The following is a 14,773-nucleotide window of genomic DNA, read 5'->3' as shown; positions in this document are numbered from 1 at the left end:
TTAGTAGGCTAGATGACTAGCTTTCCTTTACAGCATCCATCTCTGTAGAGACTTTAAGAGCTTCAATGGAAATATGCCAACTTTCTGGAGGTTTAAGTTTTGTCCTGAAACTTTGTACATCCCATCGTGGGTGGTAAAAGACTTGTCTGTACTTGTACAGATGCGAAATACCTATGGCCCCATCGAAAGAAATACCTAGTACTAGTACCTAAACAAGGCAGAAGAGGAAGGGTTCACCTAATCCCCTAGATGTGGGGATCCCACTTGTAACTGTTTACACCTAATTTTTTTGCAAAATTTACAACAGCTTTCTAGAGTGGTAGTGTTTTAACAATTCACTTCTGTAGGAGGTAGTGATAAGTGAAAACAGTGCAACAGTACATGACCTACCACTAGAAAGACAACATGTTAAATGTTGCAAAAATAGGCATCAAACAAAGCCAGATCCTTACATCTGCTTGGAGATCATGGTTTGCCAGGTACTTGTAGGCAGTGTTGTGGAACCTGTCAGCTGTCATTACAAGCAGCATTCTCATACACAAGGCAACACTGCCCCAGTTTCCCTGACATGCATGTACACAGGCAGGGAGGTTATCATCCCCACACAGATAAACATTCTTTCACTAATAAACACAGAGTCAAACGTGGCTGCCATTCCTTTGTTCAACAAGATGTTGTGATGTTTTCTTTTTCAGCTGTGATAACTTGTCTGTATCTAACCTTCTTCAAGCAAAGGACCACTCCTGTCACTTATGACTAAAATTTCTAGACTTATGACTAAAATTTCTATTTCTAACAACATGGGGCAGTCAAAAGTGGGCTAAAATCTACTCTCCAAGCAGAGGTTAGGCTCCGGCTGTTTTTTGACTTTTGAAAGTCGTTTTTATTGGGTTTTCTATTCTATTTTTGATCTTTCGTGGCCCCTAACCTCTGCTTGGAGCGTAGCTAAAATCTTCTTGGATAGAAAGTAGAAACAGAAACTTGTGGTCAAGACAAATTGCCTCCGCACAAGAGAAATGACTCAGAGACTTAAGTACACCAGTGAATGCTTCCCCTGCTGACTCACAATGTATCACACGGTAGGTGGGAACGCAGCGCTCGCTTTTTCTTCTCTGGCGAAGGAAGGACAAAGCCGCAGAGTTCGGTCGGACTAAAATAGATGTAACCGCAAGTTGTGAGCGGTCACCGTTAGCGACCACAACTTACATCCACTGGTTAACCTACTGTAGATGTTATGACTATGTTCTCAATTATGTAGTCCTTGAAGAAACTAAAGTATAAGAAACTGAGGCAAACCTGGACAGGGAGGATCTGATAGAAATAGTCAGGAGCTGTATTAGAAACCAAATATTCTGAACACTTCAACTCCTCTGCAAAGAGAAACAATGATGATGATCACAATGATCAACAATGGTCTATGTCAGTCAGCATAGAATTTGAATGAGTCCTCCACTTTCTATCATGTTTGGTTATAGCAAAAACCATGTACAAAATGTAGTATAGGACCAAAATTGCATTTCTGTGTTTATGAACCAAGGGATGGCATATTGGTAGAAAATGCCAAATTATGGGAAAAACAAATATTTCCTCCATTACAAGAATGAAAATGAATGCAGTTTTGGCATACTGACAGTTGTGAAAATAGGGACTATGAGATTATTGCATTAAGACATTAGAATAGAGACCTAATACCTTTACAACAAACGTCTAATTTTGTGATTTGTCCCACTGATTACCTTGATTATACATCACTTGGCGCTACCAGGCAAATCCAGCGGCCCTCCCGTACAGATGTCGGTACACGCCCATGGGACGCCTAACTGGCTTACAGAGATACAGCAGAAATGATATTCCTAACTAGTGGGTGGTGGGAAACATTTGTATAAAACCTCTTTCATCATTTGTTCCTGCGACAATCGACTGCTGTGAAAAGAACACCAGGAAAAGCGGTAAGCCGGCGTCCTGAAAGCATTTCGACAAGGCGAGCTCGGGTGGCATCCTGTGACAAAAGCCTGACAAAGGATAATAAATAATTGATATCAACCCTGGTTGCCATTATGGATGATTACGGATCGCGTTTCTTGTGTCACAAGTCCGCTGTCTTTGTTCTTGTGTTTTCCATCTGGCGATGCTGCCGTTCAACGTTATTGACTTGCGACCTTGGGGAAGGAAACGCGTTGACCCCTGTTGTAAGTAATCACTGACAATCTACTCCCTTTCAATAGTTCCCACACGATAACAGAACACGCTAGCCTCTGCCAAATCTTCTTCTCCGCGAAGCAGACACAACATGGGCTCAACGCAAACTTCAAGTTCAACCTGCTTGTCTTCTGTTGTAGTACCAGCACCATATATCTCCAGAATGTCAAACTTGTTCTTTGACTCTTGGCTGTCTTAATTCTAAAAGAGAAACTAAGTATGACAGCTAAAAATCAAAGAACTCCATTTCATCTCAATTGTAATGAAGAAACAATCATGGAGGCTAACCTCTTTGGCATAATACACATTCAGCTGCATTTCAAAACTTGCATTTTAAGCATATAATATTTACTGTACAACTGAATGGTCTGTATGAAACTTGGAGATGCAGAATGGTCTGTGGGCGCCTGAAGGTTCATAGACAGATTGATTGTTAATTTGAAGTTTGAAAGCTAATGGCTATGGGTTAGAGATGGGCAAAAAAATTAGCTAGACAGAGACATTCTCATCACATATTGAAACAGATAAGGACAATCAAGAGATAGCCAAAATACGACTGAATGCCGAGCAAGATAACAATACTGTGGGTATGCTTTATATTCTGCCCATTAAACACAGGCTCTGTCTGTATGCAGTCCTCTTTAACGACCTCTATCAAGGTCAAATTTACAGACCCTATTCCAGCCTTGGTGACATCAATTGAAACAAATGAAAGCAATAAAAGGAGTATCATTAGGTGTTACGTTGGGAGAAAAGAGGTAATTATCTGACTTTCATGTTATTTCTGAATTATTCAGGCCTATAAAAGTCACCCTGAGTGAGACTAGATTGTCAAGTTTGGCTGTGGCGTGACTTATTCTGTTAGCGAAAGTGCACTACAGGCAGATGGGTGGCAGCTTCTGTTCTTTATCGCTTCGGATCACAAACATAACAATGCACGCCTGGTAGAAATGCATTACAGTTTGAGAGCGCTGTTACAATATTAAGTTTAGAACAATCTGATGCTAGCCTGGGTACCATCCTCTGTAGTAACCGCTGGCTTTATCTTTTCACTTGCCGTGGTTAGCCAACAAAAAGACTGAGCTTGTAGTTACTACGTATACAGAGGACAGTCCCAGGTAAGGACATTTTCACCAAGGAAAAATGAGTGAGAAAAACAGAATGTCTGATTACCGCAATTTTGATACTTATCCAATATTGGAATTGTCTCTTAAACAGAAAAGAAGAATGTATCAAAAACAGGTGTTCCTGACTCAGATGTTCCCGAGCAAAAGACAAAGAATCAAAAAGCAAAAAAAACCCTGCATGTTTGAATAGCATACCTTCACACCACAGATTCATAAAAGGCATTTAAACTTTTTTGACAAAGAAACATATAATCATCCACGCTACCTGGCAAAAGTAGTTTCATGAAAGGCATAACATCACTGACCTGAACACTCCCATGATTTTAGTAATATGCAAAGCTCAAATTTGAAGATATTTTCCTTTTCATGCAAAGCCACAAAACAAAGAACTACCTTTTTCAAAGTTATAACCATTTCCCCATCTCACAGAAAGAGAGTTATAGGTTCGAGACAAACACTGTACCATATTCACCTTCTGCCCTGCATAGTTCCACACCCTTCCTCCGACTAACGGTGAGGGAATGAGCGGCGCGCTGTTGTTCACAAGGGACTTAATAGAACATTGCCTGACAATTACAGGTCTCCACCTGTGTCCTCCCGTTATCCCAAACTCTCGCAGGACGACCAGCCATGCAAGGCAATGAGCAGTCTTACGAGATCCCACCCAGCCAACCAGCGCCGCCGAACACAATAGGAATCGCGTCAAGACAATACCAATCGCGGGACTGACGGGGGGAATCGGACCCGACAGTTCCATTAGAGCGGGGCTGAGGAGGGAGCCTCGAGGGACGGGGGAGTAGAATGATGGGCGAGGTCAGGTGGATGCGTTTGCGGGTGTCCCCAGGCACTCATCACTAATGCACGGGAGGATCGAACTCTGCGCTCCCACCTGGACATCTCCATGAATCTTCGACAGTGCTCCGATGTCATAAACCTGACAAAGCGGATTAGCGCAAGGCAAGGCAAGCCTTGTACGCCCCGCACTAAAAAAAAAAAAGTAGGCTATCGCACTCCGGGAGGCCAATGACAATTTCGTATGCAAGAAATGAGGCGTTAGTAATACAGGCGTTGTTAAAACTGACAGTCATCACTTAGAGCAATCTACTAATGGCTAATAAAACACACTGTTCACTTGCCATGGCTGGTACTTTTGATGTGTATCAATGTTTAATGAGATCCAAATTACAGAATCAACTAAACCTTTGGACAATTTAGGGACAAGAACAAGCCATAAATGATAATGACAGGAAGCTACAAAATATGCACTTGCAGCTTGCCTTTCTTTTGCAGATTGTTCATAACCATACTGATTAAAATTTGATTATGACGAGTATGTCAGATGATAATGATAATAATTGAGAGCGATGAGGGAGTATCCAAAGCACTGCATCTGACACATCTAGGGCGTGGCACTATCGTTTGCTCACACTCCTTCCGAGTAACAAAAACACAAACTTTTGAGCCACTCCATGAAGAAGTGCCAAAACACACGTCCAACAGGAAAGTGAAAATTACGACAAGCTAGGATGGCTTTATGGCCGAGAAGAATGACAACATAGAGGGAAACACTGTGAGCCGACATATCTCCAGCTCAGAACAAAGGCAAGGGACAGCGGTGCAGAATTTGTAGCTGTGACAAGATAACACGACTGTAATGTCGAAATGACAGGTGCGGACAATGTGTCAAAACAAGATAAAGGGCCTGGCTGCGCGTGGCTGTTAGTCACTGTTTGTCCTTTGTTATAACAGACCGTTTCATGACATGCTTTACATTCTCGCCGCGGAATAACCTTTCTTGCCAGCCGAGCCAAGGCGAAGGTATTGTTGCATGTAATGAGTGGATCGCCGCGCGAGGCGCGACATAATTCATCTGACACACGAGAAAATAAAACCGCCAAGGCGCGCATCTTCCGAATTAATACTGATGACCCCAAATGCGCATCGGCCCCTCTTCCTACATTATTAATAGCGAGTAATGGAAGCCTTACTTAATATAAGACAAGTGTTATTCTGACGTTCGGTAACTGCCTGCCTACGACCTGCAATGTGCTATTATAGTTGATGGGACTCGGGGCTATTATCTCCACACCACGTTCTGACAGCCCCCCATCCGTTACGTGTTCACTTTCCCATAAAGGACGTACAATACCCACCCAGTACATTTGGCCAACAAAGGAGGCGGGGGACCCCTCCCGGTGTAATTGGTTCTCAGAGTTCACGCGGTGAAAGGAAGAAACGGACGGACGAGATGGTTTCAACAAAAAACGCGCCGCCGCCACTGGAAGACGGGGAAACTTTGACGACGACGACGCAGCACGGTGATATAACCGCGCTGTCGTGCGGAATAGCGAGACGGCGATGAGGAGAGGAGAGGCCGCCGGTTTGACAAACGCGAAGCTGACAGGCCAAAGTGACTCTACCACTTACAGTTATCCTCTGGTGAGGATGCACCATGGGAACTAATACAGGGTGTACTACATAATGTGGATGCCCTTGTAGGTCAAAACCATATGAAATAGTGAACAAGTATTCAAAACTCTTTCCAACAACTTTTTTTTTTCCTTTTCATAGTTTCAGACTATCCCTATTCAGCCTACTGCAGAATCATTATTGGTTTGGGATGGGTCTCTAGTCTCTAGCCAGATAGAAAAAGAAGGAAAGATTCTCCTATGAATCTTATACCAGTTTCTCTCATTTTTATCAAAATCTGGAACCTTTTCATCTTTGCTGAGTTGCTCACTGACTTTTGTCTGTCAAGTTTAAATGAAAGGTCTTAAGTTTTTCCATCATATGCAGCAAATCGTCAAATGATGAAATGATGGGTAAGGGGTAGAGCTCTGGTTTGGGATTGGAAGTTTTGAGCGGGCAGATATGGTTGTGAAATAGCCGGATTCAACAATTGCAAGCTTTAATAAGTCCAGTTTCCAGGTTCAACTTTGTAGTGGTGGCTTTGATGTATATATGGTGTATTACTAACAATACGGCCTGGGGATATAATAGTTTCCAGTCACTGATGCGGTATATCTTGTTCACAACCAAACAGGGGCATTCTCCCTTCATCTAGACCTAAAGGCTAAACAGGGGTCAAATTAGGACAAGGTCAAGCCAAAAAAATGCCTGAACTTCCAAGACATTTTTTACTATTTTGGGATCCAATTTGAATGAATCAATGAATGAATGAGTAAAATGAAACAATTCAGAACTTTCAGGGAAAATAAAACTTTTTAAAGGTTCTCATACTCCATAGGGGATACATGTAGAAACCAGAAAAATGTCTTGTGATTGAAATTTCATCACTTCTTTTCACCAATGACATCCAAGTTCATCACGGTGGTCTACCAGTGGACAAGCCCACTACTGGCCTTTGTGGCCAAAGAGCAATAGACATGGCTAGATGGCTTGTTCAATGTGATATACACTAGATGATTATTATCATTATTATTATAAATTCCAAAAAATTTCATATATATGAAAAAAATGGATATCATGAAGAGAAACTAATAGAGAACTATAGACTATATTAAGAGTTTTTAAGACCACTTCATGATACTGATGGCCAAGCCTCAATAATAACTTTTGAGTTTCAAACACCTGATAACATTAAGTAAACCGATGATACCATTAATTACTCTTTTCTAGTGACAATACAACAATGTACTTCTACAAGAAAAAAACAAAGAACTAAGGTGCCCAAACACGTTTGTCTGCCATCAAAACTTTTCTGATCCCTCGAGGGAATGCCAGTACTGGGCGGCAGTGGATGAAGACGACGCAGCACATTAGGACAGACAATGTGTACATTAGGCATGAAGACATCCCAACACTAACGCCACATCTGGGAGAGGAATCTCTCTCCCCTTCTCCTCCAAGTCAAAATAAACACAGGAGAAGCTCCAACCTTACCTTCCAAACTCAAGGTCATCTTGGAATCCTCGCGCCGCCCTCCGGATCTCTCACCATTTTCTGCCTGCCTGGCGGACAACATGGTCGAAATGCCGGCGCTCCTCCTAAATTGGCCGTTATCAGATGGGGGAGGACAAAGCAGATTCCACTCCAAGGTTCCGACACAATAGCCTATTGTCCGATCACCAGCCCATGGGCGAGTGGGAAAACATGTTTCCCTTGAGAAAAAAGCCAAGACAATAGCCCAGCGCTGGACATGGCAGAAGAAAGGAGAACAATGGGGCTTTGTGGAGGACAAACAGTTGGCTGAATGGCCTAGGGGTGGGCTCTGTTGAGTTGAATGTCATTCCACAAGGTTGACGTGCCAGCTTAGGGAACAACTAAGGCTCTATTAATGGTTGTCTACAGGCATTCTACCTATTCTGTGCAGGCTAGCCACAATAGGTGAAATTCATGTACAAGAACATTTTCGCACCTATAGTACATCTGTTGCGGAATAGAGCAACAAGACGAACGGCCGCTATTACCAATAATCAATTTTGCTACTACAATGTAGATTTATGGAATTAATAATAACTGGGATGAATGAATATTTTCTCCGATAGGCAATAACCATTGAAATCCATGAGGCAAAAAGGACCGAGGTGGCATATTTCAGTATAAGGCTAAAATATCACATAAAAAGCACTGCCATAAAGTGAAAAAGGAATATCAGTATAACCAGGTATTACGACGGTTTGCTCGCATACAAATATATAAAACAAGAATATTTCCACGGAGTGTCACGCCTATTGCTGGTTCCCCGTTGCAATCAAGAAGAAGAAACATTCCCATCATCCCTTGCTGCCTTTAAAATTTAGCAAGTCTCTGTTCTTTGTCCACACAAATCACTGAAATGCTAATTGCCACTTTCGCTCCCCCTTCCAGCGGCGTCCCCTTGTCTATTATTGCCATTAATGGCCCGTTATTACCCAAATATGACATTATGGAAAATACGGGCTACTAAACTCTCCGGGGAGAGATGAACTGGCAGACAATGTAATTATTGCGAGGCAGGCGGGGGTCTGGCGATGTGGAACAAACGAGGGCGAACACACACATACTGATACACTATCGACAGCAGGGGGCCCCGCGATGGACAGGGTCCAGACGAAGAGTGAAAGTTTTACACACAGTCGTTAGATGACAGTGAAAGTGGAAGTGGCTACCCAGGGTTTAACAATGGAATTTTAATCTCTGTTTCCAAAAACAAACAGCAAAAGCGGTGAAAGCGTGGCAAGTCGACAGAAAAAGACATCTTTCGTGAATTTGATATTACTTTATTTTGTTTAGGATGGTGGTAAAACAAAATTGTCAGAAAATATCAGCATCAACTCTGCCTACTGATGAACAAAACCAGCTTTGTCTGTGTGTTGCTGATTCCATCATTCTAACGGCGGAAATGAAATGATTCGTATTCAGTGAGGCCAAAGAACAGCCCAAGTGAAAGCCACCAGACCATTTGGCCATTGCGACGTCTCTGGAAGTCTTACAATGCCAATCATCTGTGTCTATTGTCTGGGGCCACACCATTGTCGCTTCCATGTCGCATTGTACCCCGTACATGCTGAACAATCCTCCCATACAAGGAGGAAGTCCAAATAATGCAAAAGCAATGACCCAGACTGTTGTCTGTCGGTGTAATTGTTTCGTCCGCCACAATGGCACTTCTCTTGGTTCCGAAATAACAGCGGGGCTTATCCGTGGGAAAGTCGCTGCGGTCTGACGTTCACCGCTACGCCATTATCCAAGAAAGTGATATCGCAACAGAAAGAAGAAAAAGAAGCAATTGTTATTTTGTGTATTTGCCCCAAAGATGTTTATCAAAGAAAATCTGCTTTCTAAAAATCTTTAATTTTTCCAAATAAAAAAGATTCAGATTCTGAAACATCCTTCCAATCCGATGCTACCGAGCATAAAGCCTTTTCCCCCCTAATGAAACGGGCTTCAAAATAAAAGACACAAATTGTTTATGTTATTTTGTGTATTTGCCAAAAGATGTTTATCGAATTCAAAGAAAACCTACTTTTCTAAAAAAAATTTTTTTCTATTTAAAATCGTATTCTAAAACATCTTCCTCATCCAGATGCTACTGAGCCTAAAAGCTTTTTTTCCCCGCTGAAACGGGCTTTCAAAATAAAAGTGCATTGTTTGCATGGAAACAGCCTCCTGGCTCTAATGAGATACAGCGATGACCTGGTTGGAGGATCTACCTTGTTCCATGATGTAATTATCCATCTCCTCCTCCCCAACCCAGCTAGTGATCTCCCTTTTGTAAGTACAGAATAACAGCACTATTAGAATATCCAGGCCTTCAGCTCGCTTTAGCAACGGCTTCCATATAATAACCAGTCATAATGCATGTGGTCTGCGCTACCAGCGCGAACAAAGGCATTGTCCATGAAATGACATACTTTACATGCATAATTTGTGGCTCGGAACATAGATCATAATGATGGGCAAGTTATGATTAATAAATGAACTTCATCAAAATTTCATGTCGCAGCAGAGAATGGTGTTAATGGCGCAATCTAGGAGCTTTCACTCAGCAAATGGAACGGAGTTGTAATCTAATTCCTAACTGGATATTTTTTGATAGCTGTTCGGGGCATTTTGAGTACATTTGTATGGGAGCAAGGTGCTGATTCTGTGGAGAAACACTCACACTTTTTTCCACGTCTCTTGAAAGCCTAATTGACAAGGCAGTACACTTTCCATTTGCGGGGTATACATATGTATGGGAATTTTAGAAAGGCCTCGAGGGAATTATGAAAAACAAATTGTTACAAAAACAAATGTCAGGATGAGTGGATTTTTGGGGTGCGCCATTATGGGGGCTGGTTCCTCCCATGCTTTGTTTTTCAAGGAGGGGTGCCACATATTCTGAATCTGATCCACCCGCTATATATAGCCAGGCCAGGAATGTATTGTTTTCAAGAACGCTCTGTGTGACATAGGATAAACAGTAACACTTGGGGGAGAGGTCCATAAGGGATTGTGAGGGTATGCCAGAGCTGAGTGCTTTCCATCCAGGCCCCTGGAACCCTGCATGCCAGATTAGGATCATCGGCTTAATAGAGTCAATTGAGTTTGTGCACTATTGTTTGCTCCGCTCCTACCTGCCCCTTTCAAATCAGCGTTTTGCGTCACGCGTAAATGGAAGAGGCGTTAAGAATGAACCAGGCGCTCGGGCAAATTGGCTGCCGCTAACAAGCTTGCATGCTCCTTCGTACCGGCTCTTGCCTACAGAGAGATAAAAGCGATACAGGGAATAGCAATTCAAGGATTCTAGAAAATCTTGATATTACAGATATGCAAATGAGAGGTATAGACGACGGAGGTACTACAACAAGCACACACAGAGCTGAAGCGCCCTATTATGGGGGCAAAGAACATAAACCGCTGTGCAAACACCATACAAGTAAAGGCACTATTTGTAGATATCAAGAGAGATATTTACATAATAATAAAAATCCATTATCTTGCACCCTGTCTCCTGCCCACGATAAAAGCATTCTTCTCATTCAGTCCACGCCGACGTCCCGGTTCTGAGGACACTCCAGAAGAGCCCCGTTTTTCTCTTCGCACGATCGTCGCTTCCGCAAATTCTCCCTCGTGCTTGTGTGCGGTCCACTTCCCAGCAAAACAGGTTTGTTTGTTCATCAGAGTTGACAATCGTCCATTGTTAAACCAGGGGCGAAAATCACGCTCTCATCCCCGCCCCCCTTAATGCCGAGCACGGACCAAAGTGAAGTCACTTTTGGTTATTTTCCGCTCGCCGGGACGGATGACAAAACCTGTTGTTTGCACCTATGGTTACACCTACACAGGGCAAATACCAAAGGCGGTGCGCAACAAAGCCTTCAAAGGAACAAAAGCTCCGATTTCCATCACAATGTGTCTTTTAACGGCAATTTGCATAAGAATGGGAATAATACACAACATCAATGGAGGGAAGTGAGGAGGTATTTGGTGAGGGAATTTGGGCCTGTAAAGCACGGACAACAAATACTACACCTTTAGGGACTCAAGCCGAGACAAATTACACCCAGACAGGGGAACAATAGGCTCTGTTGTCCTCGGGACCTGATAAACTGGGTTTTGTGTTTGTGCGGAGGGGAGTGGCCCCTTGGAAGATTTTTAACCACACAAACAATATTGAAACCATATTGTCCACTTGTCAGGCCGTGCTGGGTCGGCCTGGGGGGAAGGGGTGGCAGGAGGGGGGAAATGACGGTGCAGAGAAACAACAAATCGGCATGTCAGTACCAGGAATACAAAGGGGATGTCAGAGGGGAAGATTGTGATGTCGTTTGTGTGGGGAAAGTTGAGGTTGGGACAGATGTGGCGCCCCGCACAGAGACGGGATGGCCAAACAAAGGCGAGACAATCAGCCCAAGTTAACACCGAATATAGACATAGACTGGGAATGTAAATATTTAACCTCTCCCGAAACATGCCCACCCGTTGAACTCCTCGTTAACTGCGCTCCTTTTTTCGCTTCCCCGCACGGGAAGAAAACGAACGCTAAGTCGTGCGCACTGCCGGATGGGGAAAGCTCCGACAGAAGTCGGGAACTTGCGTAATCTTTTCTCTCTTCACAATGCGCATGATGGACGTGGTGGATTACCTTACGCTGTAGTTAATTGGAAAGAAGCGCTACTGTAATTCATCACGGAAAGACATGCCCGAGGAAAATGCCACAAAGGCCGCCCCAAGACATTTCCTATGGAGAAAAAAATTAGCGATGACATTTACTAAAACTTCTGCTGTTCCTCTTCCTTTCGCTTCAAAGAGATCGCGGAAACAAAAAGTGATTGTTACCTTTTTTGTCAGCATAAAAGGATTGAATTCAGCTGCGCAATTCTTGCAGTGCAAGCTGTTCCGTCCATCAAGATATTTTTAGAGCAACAATTCGGAATATTAGTCATTGTATCGGGCGGCACACATGTGCGCCGTATCGGGTGTGAGCAGTGCGTCGGGCTCCCTCAGCCCGGCTGCCCGAGTGTCCGCCTGGCCACACACCTCCCGCTCTCACGCGGTAAACGCCCCTAAAAACCACGGAAAAACGCCTGGGAAAACAACGCGGGGCGCCTAATGGAACCCATGCATGCATAAAAGCCCTCGACAATAACAAGCCGGGACAAAGAACAAAAGAGAAAGGCGGGCAAACAATAGCGAAAACAATAGCTTTTGTTCCGTTACCTTAGTATCAATTTGCTCCCGCTGACTTCGTTTCCAGCGACCGAGGTATTTCACGTCCGCCTCCTCCCCGCTTGCCGCTACGTTCTCGCCCGCAGTGTGTCTTGCATTTCCGCGCGAGTGGCCTTCGCGATCGGACAACGCCGAATATAAATAAGAACTACGAGGAAAACACAATGGAAAGGTCGGTAAATGAAGCAGTCATTGTAGCTGTCAATCGATACATCAATCTGACGCCGCCATGTTGATGGAATGCCAAATATTTCCCACAACTCCACGCGGTCCCGCTCTGTTCTTGGTTAACCTTTGACATGGCAGACTTTTAACAACACAACTAAAAAACAGTCCGTAATTTTATTACAATAATTCTAAAAACCTAGTTATTATAATGCTTGCTATCAGCTGGATAAAGATTTTGCCTAATTTGCGCCATATTTTACAAAATATTTGGGCTCCCATGATGCAAGAACGCACACCCCCTTTTCAAAATGGCGGCGGTCATGTTGCTTTTTCGCAGCTTCGGCAAGCAGGTAAGTATTTTTGTGCTGTTCGTACACACCTCTCTCCTATTCTACACAAGTTACACACCTGACAGTCGTAACAGCTCACAAAGGGGTCTGTTGAAGCCATCTTGCGTCTGTTTAGGTTGAGCAAAGGGGCACATTTAGATATCATAAATAATGACGTGTGTCTAAAACTGGATAACACATGGCAGACGACGTGACATCAACATACCCGCTGTTTGTGATACAACACGTTATGTAAGACATAACATTATGTCCACCGATATTGATATATGACTAAATTAAACATTTTAACTGGTGAAATGAATTCTAAATGCTAGAAGTGAGGGCGTATCTGATTTACACTGAAGAGAAATCAATCAAATCTGTCAAAGTCAGAGTCCGCAGTCACGCGCGCCGCCACTACACTGCTACTGAGCGAAGTCGGGGTGGTTCTGAGGTCGCTAACCTGGAGTTGACATACAGAGATTGCGTAACGTTTCGTGACCATAATCAAGGACATGCTTGTAGGTGTAGAACGTAACTTACATAGAAAACATAACACTGAATTACTGACTAAAAACTTAACTAATCATACCTGTTCTTCTTCTTCTTTTGTTACTGTTATACCTTACGGTTATCATGATCAGTAAATTATGAGAAGGAGGTTATAACTGCACATATTATTCCAGCATATTGTTTGTGGTAGGTCTTTGATATCATCAATCAATAATTGATTGAAAAGTTTTCTTTTGACATGTTCCCATTTGGGAGAGAAAAACATAATTGATCAGGTTGTAAACAACTGCCATAACCTACTTGTGCTTTGTAACAAATGCTAGTTTACTTATACTCACATAATGATATTAAAGGTGAAGGTTATGACATTGGTTTTTGCTACCACCAACCAAGGAGGTTTAAACGTCCTTGCTACAGATCTATTGGATGCTACTTGTTACATTTTACCTGAAGCTTTTGTATCTCATCAGCAAGCTTATAAACATCTTTCAACCATGAGTAGAATATAGAATGTAGAAGCTTTTGAAGTATCCAGTTTGTAATTGCAGGGTGTAGACAAGGAGGTTAACAGTTTGCAAACCTAGTTTGCAAAGGAACAAAACATGTAACACTGATCACATAATTACTTGCCATGGCAACAGTTGTAGTGTGATTGAGGGGGATGGGCCAATTGTCTGTAGTGTCCAAATGCAAAGAGTTGTCTGTCGATTGGGTTGTTTTTTTAAAGCTTTAAAGTTTGTTGAATCTAAGTTATAGTTTTGAAGGTCTTGTCTGTTGTTGTGTGTCAGTTAGAAGTAAATTGAAGGTATAATAGCTATAGATTGCTGCTTGCACCCCTCAATTCATGCAATTTGTCTACATGTGGACATTGCTGATGATTGCTTCAGATATCCTAGACCTAATGGGAAGCAAGAGGTTATATCATATATGGAGAGAAGGAAGTGACTGTTTCCAAAATCATGTCCAGTTGCCTGAAGAAGGAGGAACATTGTAGATGTAGCTCCTTGGTGCAGGGCATGGTCTCATTGTTTTATTAAATTAATATTGTAATTATACTATATTTATAGTCATTTGTAATAATACAATGACTTTTTAATCTGATTATAAAAAAGGGTTACTACATAGCAAGCTGAAGACCAAGTGTCCATGGAAAGATCTTTTCTCTTTATTGGAATCGGACACTACTTCATAGACTGCTTCTAAAGAATTATCCATATGGAGTCCAAATACATGTGGGATCTTTTGACATCTTTGCAAAAATTAAACAATCTCTATTCTCCA

At 42.6% G+C, this 14,773-nt stretch overlaps 1 protein-coding gene across 6 annotated transcripts in view; it reads right to left on the bottom strand.

Annotated features, from left to right (window-relative positions):
- Window positions 1–12,718, bottom strand: part of LOC118413151 (transcription factor Sox-6-like) — a 36,280-nt gene extending 23,562 nt beyond the window's left edge. Inside the window, exon 1 of one of the 6 annotated variants that reach the window (XM_035816340.1) lies at window positions 12,474–12,718. Coding sequence is in view for 2 of the 6 variants with exons in the window: in XM_035816337.1 (XP_035672230.1) it covers window positions 3,799–3,812 (14 nt within the window). In the remaining 4 variants the exon portion in view is untranslated. Of the gene's footprint in view, window positions 1–3,798; window positions 4,309–7,229; window positions 7,703–10,728; window positions 12,029–12,092; window positions 12,404–12,473 lie in introns of those variants that run through there. The other 5 variants (XM_035816341.1, XM_035816339.1, XM_035816344.1 and 2 more) reach the window with 5 other exon arrangements.
- Window positions 12,719–14,773: the final 2,055 nt, after the last annotated feature.

Source organism: Branchiostoma floridae, chromosome 4, assembly GCF_000003815.2.
Source record: "Branchiostoma floridae strain S238N-H82 chromosome 4, Bfl_VNyyK, whole genome shotgun sequence".
Lineage (NCBI taxonomy): Eukaryota > Metazoa > Chordata > Leptocardii > Amphioxiformes > Branchiostomatidae > Branchiostoma > Branchiostoma floridae.
Note: the sequence above shows the minus strand (reverse complement) of the source record. Positions and strands in the feature narration are given on the sequence as shown.